At 36.8% G+C, this 24831-nt stretch overlaps 2 protein-coding genes across 3 annotated transcripts; one reads left to right on the forward strand and one right to left on the reverse strand.

The window, feature by feature from the left end:
- Nucleotides 1-1238: 1238 nt before the first annotated feature.
- On the reverse strand, nt 1239-17577 carry LOC136030004 (uncharacterized). 2 transcript variants are annotated; one of them, XM_065708616.1, is made up of 3 exons: nt 17454-17577; nt 3714-3983; nt 1239-1768 (listed from the first exon to the last, which is right to left on the reverse strand). In XM_065708616.1, exons 2-3 carry the CDS (start codon nt 3939-3941, stop codon nt 1757-1759), a joined length of 240 nt encoding a protein of 79 aa, XP_065564688.1. In that variant the 5' UTR covers nt 3942-3983; nt 17454-17577; the 3' UTR covers nt 1239-1756. The 2 variants fall into 2 exon arrangements, with proteins under 2 accessions (XP_065564688.1, XP_065564687.1); XM_065708615.1 differs by lacking the exon at nt 1239-1768 and adding an exon at nt 1791-2082.
- Nucleotides 17578-20550: 2973 nt separating this feature from the next.
- Nucleotides 20551-21012, forward strand: LOC136030617 (craniofacial development protein 2-like). The gene has a single exon (XM_065709684.1). It carries the CDS (start codon nt 20551-20553, stop codon nt 21010-21012), a length of 462 nt encoding a protein of 153 aa, XP_065565756.1.
- The last annotated feature ends 3819 nt before the right edge of the window (nt 21013-24831 follow it).

Consider the following 24831-nt stretch of genomic DNA (forward strand, 5'->3'; position numbering starts at 1 on the left):
GTGCCCTGGTCTAAAAAAAAAAAAGAATAATAATACAAAAATAACACATTGAGCCGACATCGCTATTTACATAAGCAGCGCTATTGCGCTGCCTGTAAAATAACCAAGACCTAGTTTTATGGTACTAATTTTGGCAAACATCTATCAAAAATCGTCAAAAAGTCTTTCCTAACAGCAATCCCCCACTGCACTTCCTGGCTGAAGGGCCACGAAACAGAGATCAGCACCGCCGGTTTGGACCTTAAGGATCTAGTGCCATCATACTTACTTACCTGATCTCAGTTCCTGAAAAAAAAGCAAAAAAAAACAGAAGCTACTAAGCCTGGAACATTTCCCAAAGCAGTCAAACTCTAGATGGCGTTTGTGATGTTTCGTTGTCAATGGATGTGCTTGTTTCAACCTTTGCAAGTTAGGCATACTTTTTGGTCCCAACCATAATCATAGTTAAAGGTAGTGCATGCAGGGGAAGAGGGTCTTTGGGACCATGTACCGTCGAAGTATCAAGATTTTAGAAATCCTAATTTGTTACCCATAACAAATAAAAATATCCCCCCCCCCCAAGTGCTCCAACACATACTCATTGCTCCAAAACACTTAAAAAAATCATAGAAATTACCAAGAAAAATATTGCAGCCATTCATAATGTTAAAATCAATATCGTAATAATTACACCCCTCTCCCACAGTCCGAGTATTCAGCTTCATTAGTCAACTTTCAATATGCATCATTGCTGGCTGATGACTTACAATTAAGTTACTGATTTACTCCACATTCCCAAAAATGATATTTCCCATCTTTGTTACTATTTGGCAAAGCTAACTGTTATAATACAAGTTTGTTTGACCCTATTTTTAGCCATTAAATGGTCTTACTCTTTTGATGCCATACTTTTAACAATACCCCCATTTTAGTGGTCTCTTTTTAGTAATATTCAAGAATACATTTTAAGATATTCTTAGATTTCCACAAATATTCTAACTTAGAACTGACCAGTTTTCCAGCTTTGAACTCAATTCCGGAGAAAAAATTCCACTCCTCTAAGTTATCAAACTTAAAACTAAAAGTATCGCTGTAACAATTGATTGCTCCTATAATTATATTTGAAGTATTGGTCTATTTTATCATTTTGTAATTACCATTCTATTAATTTAGCGCAAAGATGCGGTACTTCTTTTTCTAATATAAAAAACCATTTCAGGACCATGATGTTGAGCAAGATCACCTTTCCAATTGACACCATCACTTTATCAGTGTTCCTTAAATAATTCCTGACTTTAAGCTCGGCAAGTAGTAAGTACATGATAATCTATAAGAATACAAAATAAGAAAGTTTTACTTAAGATGGAGAAAATAAAGTTAAGATAGAGAAAATTGTATTTTTTTGCTTGTTTCTTGACTCAGGAAGCGGCTTCTTGGCTGAGGAGGGGAGGCCATACAAGAAGTAGAAGAGCTTAGATGAGCAGTAAATTCGTTTAGCAAGGGGTGAGCAGAATAGATAATAGATTCAAAAATGTTAAGGGTTCAATTTCTTTTAAAATATGAAAAGGGGAGATAAAAATAGAGTAAAAACAATTTTACTGAAAATTAATTGAACTTAAGGTTAAGAAACCCTTGATTTTTATTTAAGCTTTGCAATTATAAGGGGTCATGTCTGTTGCAACGCCTTTTTCTGTGAAAATAAAAGCTATCACACAAAAAGACGGCAACAGTACAACAGACCGCACAGATTTAGGATCGAAATTTACTGCTCAGCTCTCTAATTTTCAACCTAGAAAAGAAAAAGGCCGTTAATCGATTGGAGATAAAAGATGGAGATGGAAATAAATCAGCTTTTTGAATCTAAATGTATTAGGAACACTTCCCTGAAAACATGTCTCTAGGTAAAATAATGTAAACGAATCAAACTGGAAAACAATTGAGGCATAGCTAATCAAATTATAGGACTGTCACTAATCTTCAATTAAGGCATAGCTAATCAAATTATAGAATCGGTCTGTCCATTAGGGTGGCCAATTCAATTTTGATTTTTCCGGATTCTGTGCGGGCTCTATCCACACGATCTTTATAGAGATCGTAGATTTTCTAAAAAAATAAAAATATTCAACATCATTTGAAGGGAGGATTTTCAGAGGCACCATTTCACACAAATTTGGGGAGGCAAGGACTGACCAAGGGTTTAGTGAAGATATATATAAAAAAGAATTTTTCAACATTTATACGGATACATTTTTATTATTTCTTTCAGTAAAAAAAAATCCAAACCCCAGGGGTAACTGCCCCTCTCCTCCCAATTGGAAGGCATGGGATTATTCGAGAATTTGAGAAGCCAATCAAGTTGTCACATCAAATCATCGAGTGACTATTTCACAGACAGAGGGACATTCCTTAAGATGACGGTTTTTGTTTAAAGCTATTACTGCCTCATGTTATCGTCTATTGTCTTAACGTGATTTGAATTCGGTTGTTTTCAAAAATCTGAACTTAAAAATTGTCCCTGTGAAAAAAAAAACGGATAGAAGCAAAAAGTCAGGGATAGATGCAAAAAAAAAAAAAAAAAAAAAAAAAAAAAAAAAAAAAAAAAAAAAAAAAAAAAACCTACTTATGCATAAAAGTATAGCTACATATTTAGAAAAACCAGAATGTAAATAAACGAAATAAATAAAGAAAGAAGATAATCAAGAGAAGACAAATAAAGAAGTCGTTTTCTAGAAACCCTGTCAAACGCTAAACGTCACTTTTCTGATCAAATAAAACAGAATAACCAGAAAAAAATAAAATAAAAACGAAACAAGACAAATAATCCTCACGTTAAATTGAATATATTGATATGTCAGATGCCACATATGTAGCAGCTGACAAGAAATATTTTTTGTTTTATTTTGATAGAGTATTTTTTGTTTATATTGATAAAGATTCGCAAGAGGTCGTGGATTCAGCTCTAATTTTCTTGTATGATACTTTCACTCGAGGCCTCGCACTTCGTAGTTTATTCCTGGAGTAACGCGCTATGTCACTTGTTGGATCACAAAAGACGAAAAAAAAACAAAAAACCTAAGGTTAAATTGACTACTTTTTTTATCCACACATAAGACAAGTAATATGTATAAAAAAAACGCATAATGTAACCTTTTATACACCCATAAGATACGTAGTAATAAATGATTATAAATGATATTATTTAATTATGTAATAAATGATTATGAACAGTAAAAAACTATATACCTCTCAAACTTAATAGTTTCATGTGTCCATGAAATTTTGGTCTTTTGACAATTTCGACAAGTCAGTTCAACTTCACACGATGGTGGGCGGCAAATTGGTATTTTCCTTTCTAGGCGATTGAGTCTATCTAGCTAGTATTCTACTATGGACACGTTTTCAAAAATTTCAAGGTCTTTAAAGCAAAAGCACCTAAAAATCTCTAGATAGAGCCAAAGGCAACGGTTTTATCCGAAGTCAAACTTTTGAAGTATATTTATGAAATCAGAATCATGATCATTGGTGGCCTAAATTAATTCCTTAAGTTCCTGAAGTTGAAGTATACGTACATTTTTGATTTTAGATCTAATTTTTGCTATTAAATATTTAGTTTTTTTGATGATTAAAAGTATTGCATATTTTTTGCAGAAATAATACACATTTGATCTTATCTCTGAATAGACGTAAGCCATACTGGTCACAAGAGTGCCAATTTTCAATTATTTGTGACTCACCTTATACATGGTGTCTATGGAGAGCGGGAAAGATGGAATTTCTTCATTGATTACCATCTTTTCAAATTCAATTGTTGGTTGAACTTTGAGGACGTCCATGAACGCCTTGATGTCCCGTCTTTTCTCTTGAAAGTCTTCCGTCCTCTTCACAAGCTCGACGCGGAGATATTCGACGCGACTTTTTAGCCTGGCTATATCTTCAGCAGAGGGTATGGTGCTGAGTGACATCAGAATTGAAGCTTCACCAAGCTTTGTAGCCAGATCTTCCTCCTGTCAAAGAAAGACAACACGATAAGCAACTACGAATGGTCTGCTGTTAATTGTTTAGCCAAAAAAATTATCAATTTTTTGCTTATCAAAATAATTTCTAAAACAAGATTCTGTATAGTTTCTGACAAATTATCAAACCAAAATTTTTCTTTTTCAAAGAAGAAGATTCTATATAATTTTGACTTAATAATATTCTGAAAAACTATCTCAGCATTTTTTTTTTCTAAGAAGAAGATTTGAGATTGACAAATGACAGCTTTGAATGCATTTGTAAGGTGGTTCAAAGTAATTTTTACATATATTTATAATTTTTCATATATATATTAAATTAGCGTCGCCAAGTACAATTTAATATCTGATTCGCCACTAGTCTTTTATCGAGGTTAAAATAGCTCTATCCTCTACTCATATCGAGTTTATCTTTTGCCTTTTAAAATATACAAATACGTTAAAATAACACAATACTTATACCAGTCTAAGGATAAAGTATTTCTCGCAAATCCAGGCTTATGGAGCCAAGCATGCTGTATATGCACATACCTTTGCTGAGAAGTCAGCCTGTCCCAATGCCCATTCATCATGGAATCAGTTTCAACTGGAGGTCCCAAACTGGAATCAACTTTCGCTTTATGCATATCCCTTTACTGAGTCCCCCCCCATGGGAAATGAGTCCTCCAAGCTGTCAAGTAGAACTTATCTCTATTAGTAAAGATTTGATTCCTAATTACGAGATCCAGACTATTTTGGCTGAACACATCTCAAAGGCTTACCCCAACTATAGAAAAATATATACAGATGGATCTGTCCAGAGGGAGAGCTGGAGCAGGAGCATGTATCCCATCCCTGAATTTGAACATTTATTCTCCTCTCCCATTGGGATCTTCAATCTTGTCTGCTGAATTATGTGCCATCCGCCTGGCCTTGGATGCACTTATAAATTATAACATGGAATCTGAAAATATACTGTCTCTCCGACTCTAAATCAGCATTACTACTGATCCAAAATATTAATAGAATTGCTAATGACAAAGATTTATATAATATTAGAAGACAGCTTCTTAATCTTAAGATCAAGGAAAATGAAGTTTATTTTCAACATGTTCCTAGTCATAAAGGTATAAAATATAATGATATGGCTGATTCTCTAGCAGCAAAGGCTTCCATGTTATCTCCTAGTCCTTCCTCTGACCTCAATTCACGAGATATTATCAGGCAAAGATCCAAAGTTAATCACAGTAAATTAATGTTATCTCCATTTCATACAAGATTAAATACAGTGCTATATTACCGGCTGAAATCAGGTGCCCTACTTCTAAATGGCTTGTTATTTAATTGGAAGCTACATCATTCCCCTTTATGCCGAATCTGCTTTTCAGCAGAGGAAACAATCCAGCATATTTTATTTGATTGTCAGGCTCAGAGTGAGGAGACTGTTGCTCTTAAGCGCTTCTGCTCCTTGGCTAAGATTCCAAATACTTATACAGCTATCCTGGATTCTAACCTGCCATGGGAAATTGATCGTAAGATATTTAAGACAGCAATTGATACCTTAAAGAAGAGAAATATTGTTTAATAAAGATTAAAGCTTGAAGAAGTCAATTTTTAAAGGGACGCGATTTATCTATAGTTTTTGATTGTGCAGAAGAGAGCGGGAATGAGTAGGAAGAGCCGTATTGGTACCGGCCGGCCTAGTGCCTTAAACTGCTGGGGACAGGTAGCTCAGGTACTCGCACTTCCCACAATCAATAACAGTGTATTATTGTTCATAATCGTATATATCAATTGTTTGCAGACTGGAGGAGAATAGCGCTTCCAGTAACTAGTTTTTCTGGAGAAGAAGTCAAAGAGGTGAAAGGACTTGTTGTTAGTCCATATACATCCCTACAATTTTTGGAACTGGAACAGTTAGAGAGGTGTAAAAAATTACTTGTGCTTGTGGGAAGTTTTATATTGGTAGAACTCACCAAAAATATCTTGAAAGATTTGTTGAACATCACAATTCAATAGAAAAAAAAACCTACAATTGAGCAAGCGTTCTGAAACTTTTGTTTTAGGTCTGGCTGAACAAATTTTCTTTCATCTTGAACATTTTGTACAATTTGATGAGGCCACAGCTATCTCTAATGATAGAGGTTTTTCTCAGCAGGGGAGTGAGGCTATAGAAATTAAAAAAACATATATTTGCTAATCTTTCAATAGATAGAGACACAGGAAATTTAATATTGACCCAATTTATGACAGCCTTTTGAAAAATGAACAATAGTCGATAAGGGAATTGAGATTTTATATAATCACCAGGGGACGAGATTACCTACTAAACAAAAAAAATAATTCTTGAATAGCCAACAAGAGGATTATTTCGCAACAGAATAATTAACTTCATTTCCATTTTATACTTTTTGTTTACTCAGTTCCTTTTGGTGTTCTCATCGAAGTAACTCTAATAGCTTCATTTCCCTACGTGGATCAGTTGCAACAGTTGTATTTTATTAATACTGGTGGTGGTTTTATTTGTTTTCGTTTTTTTATCTTTATTTCTTTTTTGCTGAAGATGCCTAGTTTACATACAGACGAAATATTCCTGTTGTTTTAGTCTTTCATCTTTCAAGCAATACGTGGTAACGAACTGTAGTAAGGAGCGACCCGGCTCAATAGTAAACGAAATTCTAAAAAACGGAAGTTTGATACCAATAGATATATCAAAAGAATCAGATTTTTATGCTGATTTTAAATATATAAGTTTCATCCAAATTTATTCTTACTCATCAAAAGTTACGAGCCTGAGAAAATTTTCCTTGTTTTTGGAAAATAGGAGGAAACACCCCCTAAAAGTCACATGACCTTAACAAAAATCACACCATCGCATTCAGCGTGCTGAAAAATCATACCCTGCTGGCGAAGTTTCAAGCTCTTATCTACAAAAATGTGGAATTTTGCATTTTTTGCCAGAAGACCAATCCCGAGGCGTGTGTAATTTGTTTGTTTGTTGTTTTTTTTCCCAGGGGTGATCGTATCGACCAAGTGGTACTGGAATATAGCGAGAGGGCACATTCTAACGGAAATTAAAAGTTCTAGTGCCCTATTTAAGTGACTGTCTTTGAGGCTGATTTACTCCCCCACAGTCCCCAGGGGAGGGGCTGCAAGTTACAAACTTTGACCAGCGTTTACATACAGTAATGATTATCTGGAAATGTACAGACCCTTTCAGGATGATTTTTTGGTTGGGGAGGGGGAGATTGAGGGGAGGGAAGGGGCTATGTGGGAGGACCTTCCCTTGGAGGAATTTGTCATGGGAGAAGAGAAATTCCATGAAGGGGGTGTAGGATTTTCTAGCAATATAAAAAAAAAAGAAAAAATAAATATGAAAAAGTTTTTTCAACTGTAAATAAGGACCAGCAGTAAAACTTAAAGGACAGAGATTATTACGCATATGGGGGGTCCATCTCTTCCAGCGTAAAGAGCGGGACGTTGAGGGAGGAGCAGCCCCTTTCACACACGGAGTAATTTCTGTTCGTTTTAAGTTTTAATGTCGCTCCTTACTTTCAGTTTTTAAAAAACTTCAGTTTTTTTTTATTCACTCTACTGGCCGTATTTTGGAATTAAAAAAATATTTTTAAATAGGGAATTTTGAAAAACTTGAAACTTTGGCAATCAAAAACGAGCAGTAATTAATAAAAAAAAACTTTCCAGAAAAGAAATTTTCTAAAGAAAAGTAAAGGCCATTTTAAACCCAAAATCAGAAGAAATAGAAACCTACAATAACTCAAACTCAAAACAAACAGAAATAAAATAAACAATCATAGCAAAAAATACACAACAGGTACTAATATGAATGAATAAATAAATCTCAAAACGAGTCAAGCGTAAGTTGAATATACAAATCAAGCTTAAAACGAACAGAAACATTTTGCTATTGATACATAAATGAAACCCAAAACAAAAAGAAATTAAATAAACAATCATGGCAAACAAACAAACAGTTGTTACTAATATAAACAAGTAAACAAATCTTAAAACGAGTGAAACTTAAATTGAATATGCAAATCCAGCTTGAAACGAACAAAAATCTCTACAAAGAAGGGTTTGGGTTTTTCCTCCTTCTTCCACAGTAAAAATCTAAAACCTGCTGCATCATTGGCGCTTTACTAAAAACTATATGTATCAAGAAAAGTCTTGAAAAGTACAAATAAAATCAAAACGAATATTTTATATATAATACTATTCACTGTTGAAAGATCACCAGTTCAAAATTTTATTTCACTGTAATTTTATTTTTATTTTCAATGCAACAATGCTCGCTATATGGAATCTAATATAATATAATCAAATATATTAGACCTAATCTAAAATAATCTTGATTTTTATAAAATAAACAGGTGCTTTGTTTTTAAGAAATAAACCTAAATCATTTTCTGTCATAATAACTAGGATACAACCATAATTTATCACAAAGGTAAATATTTTTTCCATTTTTTATTTATACTGATTTTCTTCTTAAAAACAAAAAATAAATTAGAAAGCACAATAAAATTCCGTCACTTCTGCAAGTTCTTGTTGCATGAATAGAATACTTTGCTTTATCTCTTACCTTAGCTCTCAAGAAAGAAAGAAAAAGAAAGAGCTAAGAGCTCATATGGCACTTGTGACGAGATCAGAAGAGCCAAGAGCTCATATGGCATGAGCTCTAGCAAAATTCTAAGAATCAATAGATTGCTTTAAAAGAAAAATCAGACGCTTAATTCCGGTTGGGATTTGAAATAAGAGCTCTGAGTCAGGAGGTCCTTCTAAATATCGAAATTCATTAAGATCCGATCACCCACTCGTAAGTTAAAAATAGCTCACTTTTTCTAATTTTTTCCTCTCCCTTCAGCACCCCAGATGGTCAAATCGGGAAAAACGACTTTCTCAGGTCAATTCGCGCAGCTCCCTGACACGCGTACCAATTGTCATCATCCTAGCATGTCGAAAAGCACCAAACTCGCCAAAGCACTGAACCCCACCCCTAACTCTCCCAAAGAGCACAGATCCAGTCCGGTTACATCAATCACGAATCTACGACATTGATGAGCGTTTTCCAAGATTTCCAGTCCCCCCCCCAACTTCTCCCAATGTCAACAGATCTGGTCGGGATTTGAAATAAGAGCTCCGAGACATGAGTTCCTTCTAAATATCTAATTTCATTAAGATCCCGTCACCCATGCTTAAGTTAAAAAAATTTCTAATTTTTCCAATTTAACAACCCGCAGCTCTCCCAAAGAGAACGGAACCGTTCCAATTATCAATCACGTATCTATAACTTGTGCTTATTCTTACCATCCATTTTAATCCCCATCTCTCCACTCCGTGTTTTCCAAGATTTTCGGAATCCAAGATTTCCGGTTTCCCCCTCAAACTCCCCACCAATGTCACTGGATCAGGTAAGGATTTAAAATGAGAGTTTTAAATCACAAGATCCTTCTAAATTTCAAATTTCATTAAGATCTGATCACCCGTTTGTAAGTTATAAATACCTCATTTTTTCTAATTTTTCCGAATTACTCTCCTCCCCCACAACTCCACCAAAGAGAGTGGATCTGGTCTGATTATTTCAGGCACTTATTTTGGACTTGTGCTTATTCTTCCCACCAAGTTTTATCCTGATCTCTCTGCTTCAACAATTTCCCAAGCTTCCCCCCCCTCATTGACACTGGATCCGGTCGGGATTTAAAGCAAGAGATCTGAGTTACGAGGTTCTTCTAAATATGATATTTCATTAAGATCTCATCACTTCTTCGTAAGTTAAAAGTACCTCATTTTTTTAGAATTAACCCTTCCCCCAAACTCCCCCAAAGAGAGCGGATCCGTTCTGGTTATGTCAATCATGTATCTACGATTTGTGATTATTTTTCTCATCTAGTTTCATCCCGATCCCTCCACTTTAAGCGTTTCCCAAGATTTCAATTTCCCTCCAACTCCCCCAATCTCACCAGATCTGGTCGGGATTTAAAATAAGAGCTCTGAGACACAATATCCTTCCAAACATCAAATTTCATTAAGATCTGATCACTCCTTCGTAAGTTAACAATGCCTCATTTTTTCTAATTTTTCACAATGAACTCCCCCCCAAACTCCCCCAAAAGCGAGTGGATCCGTTCCGATTATGTCAATCACGTATATAGGACTTATGATTATTTTTCCCACGAAGTTTCATCCTGATCCCTCCGCTCTAAGCGTTTTCCAAGATTTTAGGTTCCCCGCAGCTCCTCCAATGTCATCGGATCCGGTCAGGATTTAAAATAAGAGATCTGAGAAACGATATAATTCGAAACATAAAATTTCATTAAGATCCGATTACTCCTTCGTAATTAAAAACACCTGATTTTTTCTAGATTTTTCAGAATTACCCCCCCCCAACTCCCCCAAAGAGAGCAGATCCATTCCGGTTATGTCAATCACGTATCTAGGACTTGTGCTCATTTTTCCCACCAAGTTTCATCCCGATCCCTCCACTCTAAGCGTTTTCCAAGATTTTAGGTTTCCCCCCAGTCCCCCCCCCCCAATACCACTAGATATGGTCGGGATTTGAAATAAGAGCTCTCAGACACGATATCCTTCTATATATTAAATTTCATCAATCCAATCAACCATTTGTAAGTTAAAAATATCTATTTTTTCCAATTTAACCCCCCCCCCCCAACTCCACCAAACAGAGCAAATCCGTTCTGGTTATGTCAATAGCGTATCTAGGACTTCTGCTTATTTTTCCCACCAAGTTTCATCCTGATCCCTCCACTCTAAGCGTTTTCCAAGATTTTAGGTTCCCCCACCAGCCCCCCCCCCCCAATGCCACCAGATATGATCGGGACTTGAAATAAGAGCTCTCAGACACGATATCCTTACAAAAACATCAAATTTCATTAAGATCCCATCACCCGTTTTGCCAATTTAACCATCCCCCCCCCCCCCAGATGGTCGAGTTGGGAAAAGACAATTTCTAATTTAATCTGATCTGGTTCCTGATACACCTGCCAAATTTGATCGTCCTAGCTCACCTAGAAGTGCCTGAAGTAGCAAAACCAGGACAGACAGACCAACAGAATTTGCAGTCGCTATGTGTCACTTGGTGCCATAAAAAAAATGTGGATCTTGCAACACACTTGCTTCTAATTTTTTTGTGGCTTAAACAAAGTGACTGCAATAAAAGCTCAAAACAAACAATTTTCATTATGTGTAAAACTTTACAGTATATTCAGTAAAATGTACAAATACTGCAATTTTTTGGACAAATCAGACCAACAGAATTTGCAGTCACTATATGTCACTAGAGTACCATAAAAAAAAATGTGGATCTTGCAACATACTTGCTTCTAATTTTTTTGTGGCTTAAAAAAGTGACTGCAATAAAAGCTCAAAACATCCAATTTTCATTACGTGTAAAACTACAGTATATACAGTAAAATGTACAAATACTGCAATTTTTTGGACAAATCAGACAGTTGAAAGTTGCAAATTGGGCAGTAGTTATACAACTCAGTGCAAAATTCATACTATGACTAAAAACTTTTCATTGGGTGAGAGCTAAGCATCACCAGATCCAACACCTATTTGCATACAAATTATATGAAATTTTAGCTTAGGATTTTCAGTAAAAGCATGGAATGATTTTTGAAAATAGCAAGAATTTTTTTTGTAAGGCAATTGCTATAAAAGTTGTAAAATAAAATATTTCACCTTTATAAAGTGCTGCAACAATATCCAATATTTTTTCAGTTAATTTTATTTAAATGTATTTTTTTTTTACTTTGGCAAGTTTTTTCATTCATTCAGTTTGTTAGGTTTTCTCTTTAAAAAAAAAAAAAAAATTCAGTTAGGCTTTTAATTTCAATGTTTCAGCTTTTAAAGAAAACAAGATATTTACTAGCTACCTACAATGAAAGTAAAAAAATATGAATCTGATCACAAGTAAGAACTTGCAGCATATGTAATGAAATTTAACAGAGATGATAATTTCATAGCTCAGAGCAATAATAATATTTATTGCAAATTTTGAATACTGCTGAGTATTAAGTAGGCTACTAATGTGTTTGTAAATAAAATATCTTCAAGCCATGAGCCAGAGCATCACCATAGTTACAGAATGCAATGTATAATCAGCCATGAATATCTATGGAAGGTAGTGTGCAAATTCCTTCTATTCTGTAAAACAGAATATTTGAATTACTATTATCTGAATATCTATTTTTTATTCAGTAAAACTGAATTACTCTAGTTCATTACAAGGAGAATTCTTGATGCAAATATCCATTATTTGATAATTAATTTAATAATAATCTGAACATCCCTTTTTTATTTAGAACAAGAGCTAAGAGGCACTCATATGGCACTTGTGACAAGGTCGGAAGAGCCATGAGCCAAGAGCTCACAAGGTATGAGCTCTAGCAAAATTCTAAGAATCAATAGATTGCTTTAAAAGGAAAATCAGAGGCTTAATGCCTGTCGGGATTTAAAATAACAGCTCTGAGTCATGAGGTCCTTCTAAATATCAAAATTCATTAAGATCCAATCACCCACACACAAGTTAAAAATATCTCAATTTTTCTAATTTTTCCCTTCCCTTCAGCCCCCCCCCCCAGATGTTCGAATTGGGGGAAACGACTTTATCAAGTCAATTTGTACAGCTCCCCAACACGCCTACCAATCTTCATCATCCTAGCACGTACAGAAGCACCAAACTCGCCAAAGCACTGAACCCCACCATTTAACTCCCCCAAAGAGAGCAGATCCAGTTTGGTTACGTCAGTTACGAATCTACAACATTTATAACCATTTTCCAAAATTTCAGGTTTCCCCCTCCAGCTCCCCCCAATGTCAATAGATCTGGTCGGGATTTGAAACAATAGCTCTGAGACACGAGTTCCTTCTAAATATCAAATTTCATTAAGGTCTGGTCACCTGTTCTTAAGTTAAAAATAACCTTCATTTTTCTAACTTTAACAAATTAACAACCCCCAGCTCACCAGAGAACAGATCAGTACCAATTATGTCGATCTCGTATCTATAACATGTGCTTATTCAGCCCATCAAGTTTCATCCTGATATTTCCACTCTAAGCATTTTCCAAGATTTCCGGTTTTCAAGATTTCTGTTTCCCCCCTCTAACCCTCTATATTCCCGGATCCGATTCCAATTGAAAATGAAGCATCTGAGACATAAAATTCTTCTATATATCAAGTTTCATTGAGATCCAATCACCCATTGGTAAGATACCTTGATTTCACATTTTCCAAGAATTCCGGCTTCCCCCTCTGACTCCCTTCAATATCCCCAGATCTGGTTGGGATTCAAAATGAGAGTTTTAAAGCACACGATCCTTCTAGACATCAAATTTAATGATCTGATCACCTGTTTGGAAGTTACAGATAACAGATACCTTATTTTTTTCCAAATTACTCCCCCCCCCCAACTCCACCAAAGAGAGTGGATCCGGTTTGGTTATGTCAGTCACCTACCTTGGACTTTTGCTTATTCATTCCACCAAGTTTCATCCTGATCTCTCTGCTTAAAGCGTTTTTCAAGACTTTTGGTCCCCCCTCCCCCTTAATGACACTGGACTTGGTCGGGATAAAAAATAAGATATCTGAGTTTCAAGGTTCTTCTAAATATGAAATCTCATTAAGATATGATCACTCTTTTGCAAGTTAAAAATACCTCATTTTTCCAATTTTTTAGAATTAACCTCCCCCCAGCTCCCCCAAAGAGAGCACATCCGTTCCGGTTATGTCAATCCAGTATCTAGGACTTGTGCTTATTTTTCCCACCAAGTTTCATCCCAATCCCTCCAGTCTCAGCATTTTCCATGATTTTAAGTTTGCCCCCCCCCCCCCAACATCCCCTTCACTGGATAAGGTTGAAATTTAATATAAGAGCTCTGAGACATGATATCCTGCCAAACATCAATTTTCATTAATATCCAATCACTCCTTTGTGAACTAAAAAGAACTAAGAGCTAATAAGGCACTTGTGACAAGATAAGAAGAGCTAAGAGCCAAGAGCTCATAAGGTATGAGCCCTAACAAAATTCTAAGAATCAATAGATTGATTTAAAAGGAAAAGTAGAGGCTTAATGCTGGTCAGGATTTAAAATAAGAGCTCTGAGTCATGATGTCCTTCTAAGTATCAAAATTCATTAAGATCTGATCACCCACTCATAAGTTATAAATACCTCATTTTTTCTAATTTTTCCTCTTCCTTTAGCCCCCCAGATGGTCGAATCTGGGAAAACAACTTAATCAAGTCAATTTGTGCAGCTCCTTGACATGCCTACCAATTTTCTTCATCCTAGCACATCCAGAAGCACCAAACTCGCCAAATCACTGAACCCCTCCCCCCAATTCCCCCAAAGAGAGCAAATCCAGTACGGTTACGTCAATCACATATCAAGGACATTTGCATATTCTATCCACCAAGCTTCATCCTGAATCCTCCACTCCAAGTGTTTTTCAAGATTTCCCCCCCCAACTCCCCCAATGTCAAAAGATCTAGTCAGGATTTGAAATAAAAGCTCTGCAACATGAATTCCTTCTAAATATCAAATTTCATTAAGATCTGATCACCTATTCATAAGATAAAAATACCCCAATTTTCATGTTTTCCAAGAATTCCAGTTCCCCATTCAACTCCCCCCTATGTCACAGGATCTGGTCAGAATTTAAAATAGAGCTTCAAAGCACAAGATCCTTCTAAATATCAAATTTCATTAAGATCTGGTCACCCTTTCATAAGTTACAAATACCTCATTTTTCCAAATTACCCCTCCCCCCAACTCCACTAAAGAGGGCATATCCAGTCTGGCTATGTCACTCATGTATCTTAGACAGGTTTTCATTCTTCCCATCCATTTTCATCCTGATCTCTCTGCTTTAAGTATTTTCTAAGATTCCCCCCCCCCCAATGATGATGGATCTGGTTGAGATTTAAAATAAGAGATCTGAGTTACAAGGTCCTTCTAAATATGAAGTTTCATGAAGATCCGATCACTCCTTCATAAGTTAAAAACACATCATTTTTTCTAATTTTTCAGAATTAACCCCCCTCCCAATAGAGCAGATCTGTTCCAATTATGCAAATCATGTATCTAAGACTTCTGCTTATTTTTCCCACCAAGTATCATCTCAATCCCTCTGATCTAAGCGTTTTCCATGATTTTAGGTTCCCCCCAAACTCCCCCCAATGTCACCAGATCCAGTCAGGATTTAAAACAAGAGCTTTGAGACACAATATCCATTCATTGAGATCCAATGACCCATTCATAAGTTAAAAATACCCATTTTTTTCTAATTTTTCAGAATTAACCCCCCCCCCCCTTCAACTACCCCAAAGAGAGCAGATCCGTTCCCGATATGTCAATCATGTATCTAGGACTTGTGCTTATTTTCCCACCAAGTTTCATCTCAATCCCTCCACTCTAAGTGTTTTCCAAGATTCTAGGTTTCCCCCTCCCAACTCCCCCCCCCCCAATGTCACCAGATCCAGTCAGAATTTATAATAACAGCTCTGAGATTGTAAGTGAAAAATACTTCATTTTTTCCAAATTAACAAGCCCCCACTCCCCCCCTAGATGGTCAAACCAGGAAAAACAACTAATTCTAATTTAATCTGGTCTGGTCCCTGATAAGCCTGCCAAATTTCATTGTCCTAGCTTACCAAAAAGTGCCTAAAGTAGCAAAACCAGGACTGACAGACCAACAGAATTTGCAATTGCTGACACTTGGTTAATACCAAATGCCATAAAAATACCTCATTTTTCTAATTTTTCAGAATTTACCCTCCCCCCATTCCCCCAAAGAGAGCATATCTGTTCCGGTTATGTCAATCATGTATCTAGGACTTGTGCTTATTTTTCCCACCAAGTTTCATCCCAATCCCTCCACTCTAAGTGTTTTCCAAGATTTTAGGTCCCCCCCCTCAATTCCCCCAAATGTCACTGGATCTGGTTGGAATTTAAAATAAGAGCTCTGAGACATGATATCCTTCCAAACTTTAAATTTCATTAAGATTTGATGACTCCTTTGTAAGTTCAAAGTACCTCATTTTTTCTAATTTTTTAGCATTACCCCCCCCCCCCCCCCCCAACTCCCCCAAACAGAGCAGATCCATTCTGGTTATGTCAATAATGTATCCAGGACTTGTGCTTATTTTTCTCACCAAGTTTCATCCCAACCCCTCTACTCTAAGCATTTTCCAAGATTTTAGGTTCCCCCCCTCCATTCCCCAATGTCACCAGATCTAGTCAGAATTTAAAATAAGAGCTCTGTGACACAATATTCTTCCAAATTTAAAATTACATTAAGATTCAACCACTCCTTTGTAAGTTAAAGATACCTCACTTTTTCTCATTTTTCAGAATTAATCCAACCAAACTCCCCCAAACAGAGCAGATCCATTCTGGTTATGTCAATAAAATATCTAGGACTTCTGCTTATTTTTCCCACCAAGTTTCATCCCAATCCCTATACTCTAAGCATTTTCCAAGATTTTAGGTTCCTCTTCCCCCCCCCGACACAATATCCTTCTAAACATCAAATTTCATTAAGATCCCATTACCTGTTTGTAAGTTAAAAATACTTCATTTTTTCTATTTTTCCAAATTAACCAGCACTCCACTCCCTCCAGATGGTCAAATCAGCAAAACAACTATTTCTAATTCAATCTGGTCTAGTCCCTGATACAAATGCCAAGTTTCATTGTCCTAGCTTGCCTGGAAGTGCCTGAAGTAGCAAAACCAGGACAGACAGACAGACCAACAGAATTTGTGATCACAAATTTATTTGGAACAATTTTTTGTTCTAACCTAACCTAACAAAAAATTGTCTCTAAAAGCCACAGAGCAATTTTAGGTCTTATAGCAATTTCAAATTTTGGATCAACAAAAATGTAAATGATTGCAATTCTATATGTATAAATACAACAATAGTTGGGCTATAATAACTCCATAATGGTGAGTTTGTGGTAGTTTTGCAAGAGAGAAAAGATGTTTAAAATGCATCTATTAACAATTGTTTCATGACACAAAATAATTGTTCTAGTAATAGGCCTACCAACTTCGACCAAAAAGTGAAACCTGGAAAAGAAACTGCTCAATTGAAGTACAAGACAATTGTTTTCAACTTTTCTGAAAGCCAATTCATAAGGTTTCAAAGATCTGCAAATAGGCTGCATTGTTTCAACCTTCCAGGAGTGTGGTTTTGGTCCTGGATTTATTTCTGAATGTTTAATTTTCCTAACACATTTCCAAAACTGAGAAAAATGCTTAACTAGAATTTTACTATTATTTAAAACGGTTTTTAAGAGGAGTCTAATATCAAATGATGGAAATACAGTCTAGTATCATAAATAGAAACATCACAGGACTGCAGCTTTTCTTAGCGTAGTAACTTTTCCATCAAAACTAGCCTAAACATTTATTGGAAGTTCAAAGAGCAAAATACTTACGATTTTTTTCTAATTCTTTTTCAAAAACCAGCCCAGATGGGCTGGCTGTCCTCTTTTTTACCAGACCAAACTAAGTTAGATTATTGATGATAGAGATGATAGTAAAGATTCTATTCTATTCTATTCTATAATCAGTAGACTTCTATGGAAAACATCTAGCAAATCCACATCGGGTTTTCGGAACGCTCACATAAAAAACATATTGGACCACTGTCATCACTGCAGTTTCCAACATTTTAATTTTGGTTTGCAGATTTATATCAACTACAAAAAACACCCTGAGTCTTGGTTTTAACATATTCACTGCTCCTACCGTTTTTACTAATAATTCTACCCTGGTAAGTACAGCTGCCCACCTAATCAATCTTTTCGTTACCCAATTTCACCTTTTTTTATCTTTACTAAGCCTTAGCGACTTAGTCTAGGATGCTTAAATCATCAGCAAAATCTAAATCAAGGAAAGCCCCCCCCCATTTAATTCCGTGGCCTCCCATTGACTTTCCTGTACTCTTTAAGACAAAGTCTATCGAAGTTATCTATATGAAGGGGGATAGAACACAAACCTCCTTAACTCCTAATTTAATACGAAATCAGCTGCAATCCTCTTTTCCGATTTTAACCGCAGCAGTGTTATTCTTTTACATAGCACAAAGCAATTTAATTTTTTTGCCTGGTAAACCATAAAAGAATAAGACCTTTGCCAAAGCTCTTCAATAAACAAAATCAAACGCGAATTTTCTCTTCCATATCCGTTAGTTGTGTTTACCTCAGCTAGCTTGGTACTGCAGTGAGTTGTTAGTAGTAGTAGTAGATAAAATACATCTCACCCAGCACACGATTTATTTGCAACATACTGAGGAAGCTGTGCACAGGAAACAAGTCTTCAGTAGACGATGTATGAAAAATAAATTAAGGGCATTGGAAGGGGGGGGGAATTTCCTAAAGTCTTGACCTACTACAGAAACACTTTCTACAACAGAAACAATTCTTACAAAATGCAAAAATGCATTGTGCAACTCTCAAATAGTTCTTACAGAATCAAAACTAAGTGTAGATAACATAATACTTACTGCAAAACACACAAATTCTAACAAATTCTAATTGATGCTTCTTATTAAACAGTTCGTGGTAACGAACTGTAGTAAAGAGCGACCCGGCTCAATAGTAACTAAAACTCTAAAAATACAATTCTGTTACCAAAAGTTGCATAAAAAGAATCGTATTTTAATGCTGATTTTAAATATAAGTTTCATCGAGATTAGTCTTACCCATCAAAAGTTGTGAGCCTGAGAAAATTTGCCTCATTTTAGAAAAAAGGGGGAAACACCCCTTAAAGGTCATACAATTTTAACAAAAATCACACCATCACCATCTACAAAAATTTGGAATTTCGTAGTTTTTGCCAGAAGACAAATCACGGATGGGTGTTTGTTTGTTTTTTTCCCAGGGGTGATCGTATCCACTCAATGATCCTAGAATGTCGCAAGAGGGCTCTTTTTAATGGAAATCAAAAGTTTTAGTGCTCTTTTTAAGTGACCAAAAAATTGGAGGGCACCTAGGCTCCCTTCCACGCTCATTTTTTCCCCAAAGTCACCGGATCAAAGTTCTGAGATAGCCATTCTATTCACCATAGTCGAAAAACCTAATAACTATGTCTTTTGGGACGACCTACTCCCCTCCAGTGCCCGTGGGAGGGTCTGCAAGCTACGAACTTTGACCTGTGTTTACATATAGTAATGGTTACTGGGAAGTGTACAGACGTTTTCAGGGGGATTTTTTGGTTTGGGGGGAGAGTTGAGGGGTTACATGGGAGGATATTTCCATGGAGGAACTTATCATGGAGGAAGAGAATTTCAATGAAAGGGGCGCAGGATTTTGCAGCATTATTAGCGTTAATGTCATTATTACCTCCTCGTAATACCTCACTCTTTACACTAAAGTATTATTAGTAATTTCAACAATTTATTCTTCGGCCTTTGTGATTCAGATGTCATTCTTAAGGAATAGGGACAAAATTTAAGCTTTAGTGTAAAGAGCGAGGTATAGACGAGGAGTGAACCCCCTCATATACGCAATAAAAACATACGAATATAGAAGTTCGTTACGAAAGTTAAATTGTTAGTTACGTATATTTTTTGCTAATGAAAACGTTCGTAAATAGTTAAAAGTTCTAGTTGCCTTTTAAGTAATCGAAAAATTGGAGGCCAACTAGGCCTCCTCCCTCGCTCCTTTTTTCTCAGAATCTTCCGATTAAAACTATGAGAGAGCCATTTAGCCTAAAAAAAAAATTAATATGCAAATCATGTTTTAATTATTTATGTGCGTAGAGCCAAGATCATAACATGCATTAATTCAAAAACGTCCAGAAATTAAATTAAAGAAAAACAAGTTTTTCTTTAATGAAAGTAAGGAGCAACATTAGAACTTAAAACGAACAGAAATTACTCCGAAGAAACAGAGATAAAAGAATTTACTGTTCCAATCCTGGCTATCAGTAGACTTTTTCTAGTTTGAAACCAATCGATTTTTTCGGGAGAGAGGGATGATCTGGTCACCAATGTGGGCAGCTAAAGAAAAGACCATTGTTAAATTGTCTGAAGCAATTAAAATCCTAAAACTGTGGGATTGTAGCTAATGAGGCTCGACCCTCCGTCCTTAAACAGCAGTGGAAACCCGTCAGCACACCTCAAAGTGGTGAAGGGGTGTAAACACCATTTAGCTCCACGCCCTGCGAGATGTTGGCAAACGCGCTACGGGTGACCCGCAAGATTGGGGTCCTTGCGGTCAAATTTATCCCCATGGAACATTTATGGATCTCAGACCTTGTAAGAATTAGAATATGACTATGGTGTCCCTAGTATGCAACACGGCCCCCGTATTGGCGCGGGTGTCGAGAAGCAAGCTAGCCAATCATGCTTCGTCGTTCCCAGTAGGTGATGCAACTTCGCGTTTTGCACCGAAGTTGAAAAATAATTGAGTCATAAATATAGATAAACCCTATACCGCTATTAGGCAAACTAAATTAAAATTGAACATCAGCTGCTGGAATATGTGATCCCCCAAAGACGAAACTAATCAAGTCCTCCACGCGCACGAAATGGACAGATACAAAATAGATTTACTTTGCCTACCCGAAACAAGAATATATGGCTCTAGCACAAAAGTCATTACTGCCCCTGAAACAGTCCAACAATTCTATTCCTTCTATTCAGGAGTTGAGAAGAACTCGATACTCCACGGTGTAGGATTCCTTCTAAGCCAAAGAGCCAGAAATACTCTTTTAGAATGGGAACTAATTTTCCCCCACCTAGCCAAGATTAGACTCAAGGGTGGCTCATCTAATATATCTCTATGGCCAGCCTATACTCCTACGCGTGATGCCCTAGACGAGACGAAAAATGATTTTTACACGGAACTACAGACAGTGACTTCAGCTATAGCCATACGAGACTACCTAATTGTAGTTGGAGACTTCAATGCTAAACTGGAACCTAAGGACCAAACCACTAGCAAAGTACTTGGTAATTTTCGATTAGGTGAACGTTGCGAAAATGCCTAAAGGCTAGTCAATTATGCCACGACGAATCAACTGACAGGTGCAACGTATCACAATGTTGGTGTTACCAAAGCCCAAATTGACTACGCACTCATCCGCTAGCGATGGAGAAGCTCTGTTTAAGATAGACGATCTTATAAGAGAGCAGATACTGGATCGAAATCTGGGCCAGATCATAAGCAGATGATCACAAAAATTCTCCTTCGTATTTTAAAACGCAGAAAGAATAAAACTAAACCTCACATTGATAGTAGTAAACTCAAGGATGAAACTGTCAAACAAGCCCTCAGCTTCGAACTGACTAACCAATTTAATGCACTAGATTGTGATTCGTTAAGCCTTGGGGATAAATGGGGATCATTCAAAACAGTTATGTCAGCGACAGCTGGGAAGCTTCTAGGGAGCACAAATGCGAAACGACAAAACTGGATCTCTGCTAAAAACTCTTTCCTTAGTTTAGCAAAGGAGGACTCTGATCGGCCCTGTAGAAGTAATCAAAGACAATCGTAAGCAAATAGACCACCCGTCACGACTTGATCGTCAACAGATGTAGGAAAAAGCAGCCACCCCGCTGGAAGAAGCAGCCCGAGCTCATGACACCCGGAAGCTTTATCAGATTCTAAAAAAAACTACAAGGAAAAGGGTAGCTATGTCAGAAGTTGTCAAAGACAACCAAGGAAAAATCTTTTCCTCCCGGAGCGATCGGATGATTAGATGGAAACAACCTTTCCAGTCATTGGTAAATCCCTTTCATTCACCCCGTTCTGAAGAACTTCCCCCATCTGTCGAGAAAAAGCCCTATGATGTTGAATTGGGCGCTTCTACAAGAGCAGAGATCCCCAAAACAATAAAAACAGTAAAGAACCGTAAATACCCTAGTGAAGATGGCATTCCTCCTGAACTATTCAAGAAATGCCCAGAAGTAACAGCTGAGCAGATACATGGCATCCTTCAAGACGCATGGAAAACAAATTCCTTCCCAAAGGGCTGGAGAACTTCAATTATACTACCCTATTATAAGAAAGGAGACAAGACTGAATTTAGAAGTTACCGAGGAATAAGTCTTATAGATATCACGGGAAAAATATTTGGGATAATTCCCTTGAATCGTTTGAAAAGTGCCCGGGAGAAAAATACCCGCAAAAATCAAGCTGGCCTCAGACCGGGCAGAGGCTGCATAGGCAATATTTTCGGCATCCAACTTATTATCCAACAGTTCCAATGGTATAACCTACCACTAACTTTAATATTCCTCGACTACACCTTCAACTCTGTTACTCGTCACAAACTCTATAAAATCCTAGAAATCGACGGCATGCCTGTAAAGTTTATTGAACTAATTCAGGCATATTACTCAGACTCAACAAGCCGGATAAGAATGTATGGTGAGGAAACTGAAGAATTCCTATTCGAAAGTGGAGCAAGGCAAAGCTGTGTTCTCTCTTAATTGCTGTTTAATTACTGTATAGACTGGGTTCTACAAAATGCCCTAATGCAGCACAATGGTGCCCAAATTGGAAAAAATCTGTCCTTGACTCACTTGGATTACGCTGATTATGTCGGACTCCTCTGTGACCCTAAACATGCTCAATAGATGCTAGATGCTGTTGTCGAATGGTCAAGTCTGATTGGACTTAAAGTAAGCGCAGAGAAAACTAAACTTATGGTCATGAATCATCAGACACAAATATCTTTGACCTCGAATTTAACTCAGCTAGAAAAGGTTGAGTGTTTTACCTATTTAGGCTCCGTACCTTGTACTGATTGCTATTTAGATTTAGACATCCAACAAAGAATACATAAGCCGTAGTTTGTTTTCACATCCCTTCAAAAGCCCCTTTAGAAGTGACGAGAAATATCTATTCTGTCTAAAATTCTAAACTTTACGGCCATGGTCAGAACCATCCTAGTCTATGAATGTGAAACTTGTTCCTTGAAGCTTCAACACGAGAGAGCACTAGCTGCTTTCGAACATGGATGCTTACGCCAAATACTTAGAATTCGCCGGCAAGATAAAATATGTAACTCCGATATTTGCCAACTATGCAGGCTTAGAAGAGATGTCGCTACCACCGACAAAAGTTGCCAATTAGATTGGCTGGGTCACGTCCTGTGAAGACAACCAGAATGCCTGCCCCGTCGAATCCTTCTAGTTTGGCCCTACGACATTTGTAAGAGGCATCAAGGAGGGCAAGTGGATCCTGGTCAAGTCTGACCTGGATTCTATTGGTGGCTTTGAGAAAATTTGACACAGATGGTCGGCCCAGTGGCTCTTGTTCTCAGAGCAATTGGCAGCAGATTTTGATGGTCCGAAGAGTTCACAAGGATCCTGGATGCCAGGTGAGGCGGAAACAACTGACTCCCACCACAAGTACAGGCAAGTAATAAACAAGTAAAGTTGATTTTTTAGCTTAAAGGAAGGTGTAGCTTTAGTGCTTTAAATAAAGTGAAATTATTTTGTATATAAGGGGGAATGTCCCTTTCTCCACTCATTAGTTTAGCATTAAACTAATATTTTTAGTCCTTTAATAAACCTTTCTTTCCAATTCAATGGCCCTTGTGTTTCAGTAAGTGTCTAAAGAATTTGGACAAAAAGCCAACCTTCAGAGTAAAGAGCAAGGATTTAATCCGAAAAAGCCTCATCTGTCCTGCCTATTAAGAAAAATGGCAGAAAAGTCAAAATAGTTTTTAAATTATAAAAAGTAACCTAGGAATCAAACAGTTCGTGGTAACGAACTGTAGTAAGGAGCGACCCGGCTCAATAGTAACCAAAACTCTAAAAAATTGAATTTTGATATCAATAGCTACATCAAAAGAATCGCATTTTAATGCTGATTTTAAATATATAAGTTTCATCAAGTTTAGCCTTACCCATCAAAAGTTACGAGCCTGAGAAAATTTGCCTTATTTAGGAAAATAGGCGGAAACACCCCCTAAAAGTCGTAAGATCTTAACGAAAATGACACCATCAGATTCAGCGTATCAGAGAACCCTACTGTAGAAGTTTCAAGCTCCTATCTACAAAAATGTGGAATTTTGTATTTTTTGCCAGAAGACAAATCACGGGTGCGTGTTTATTTGTTTGTTTGTTTTTTGTTTTTTTCCTAGGGGTCATCGTATCGACCAAGTGGTCCTAGAATTTCGCAAGAGGGCTCATTCTAACGGAAATGAAAGGTTCTAGTGCCCTTTTTAAGTGACCAAAAAAATTGGAGGGCATCTAGGCCCCCTCCCACGCTCATTTTTTTCCCAAAGTCAACGGATCAAAATTTTGAGATAGCCATTTTGTTCAGCATAGTCAAAAACCATAATAACTATGTCTTTGGGGATGATTTACTCCCCCACAATCCCTGGGGGAGGGGATGCAAGTTACAAGCTTTGACCAGTGTTTACATATAGTAATGGTTATTGGGAAGTGTACAGACGTTTTCAGGGGGATTTTGTTTTGTTTGGGGGTGGGGCTGAGGAGAGGGGGCTATGTTGGAGGATCTTTCCTTGAAGGAATCTGTCATGGGGGAAGAAAAATTCAATGAAAAGGGCGCAGGATTCTCTAGCATTACTATAAGAAAACAATGAAAAATAAACATGAAAACGTTTTTTCAAATGAAAGGAAGAAGTAGCATTGAAATTTAAAACGAACAGAGATTATTACGCATATTAGGGGTTCTAAAAATACTTTAGCATAAAGAGCGAGGTATTTAGGAGGAGATAAATACCTTGCTCTTTATGCTAAAGTATTTTTAGTAATCTCAACTATTTATTCTACGGCCTTTCTGATTCAGGGGTCATTCTTAAAGAATTGGGACAAAACTTACGATTTAGTGT

The sequence above is a fragment of the Artemia franciscana genome, chromosome 8 (assembly GCF_032884065.1).
Source record: "Artemia franciscana chromosome 8, ASM3288406v1, whole genome shotgun sequence".
NCBI classification, from domain to species: domain Eukaryota; kingdom Metazoa; phylum Arthropoda; class Branchiopoda; order Anostraca; family Artemiidae; genus Artemia; species Artemia franciscana.

Excerpts from the sequence above, each read along its gene's own strand:
- LOC136030004 (XM_065708615.1), bottom strand. The coding sequence starts at position 3,941 with ATGTCACTCAGCACCATACCCTCTGCTGAAGATATAGCCAGGCTAAAA. Across the intron at positions 2,083-3,713 it reads CCATAGACACCATGTATAAG|AAAATCTACGATCTCTATAA; the intron begins GTGAGTCACAAA and ends TTATTTTTTTAG.
- LOC136030617 (XM_065709684.1), top strand. The coding sequence starts at position 20,551 with ATGGACAGATACAAAATAGATTTACTTTGCCTACCCGAAACAAGAATA.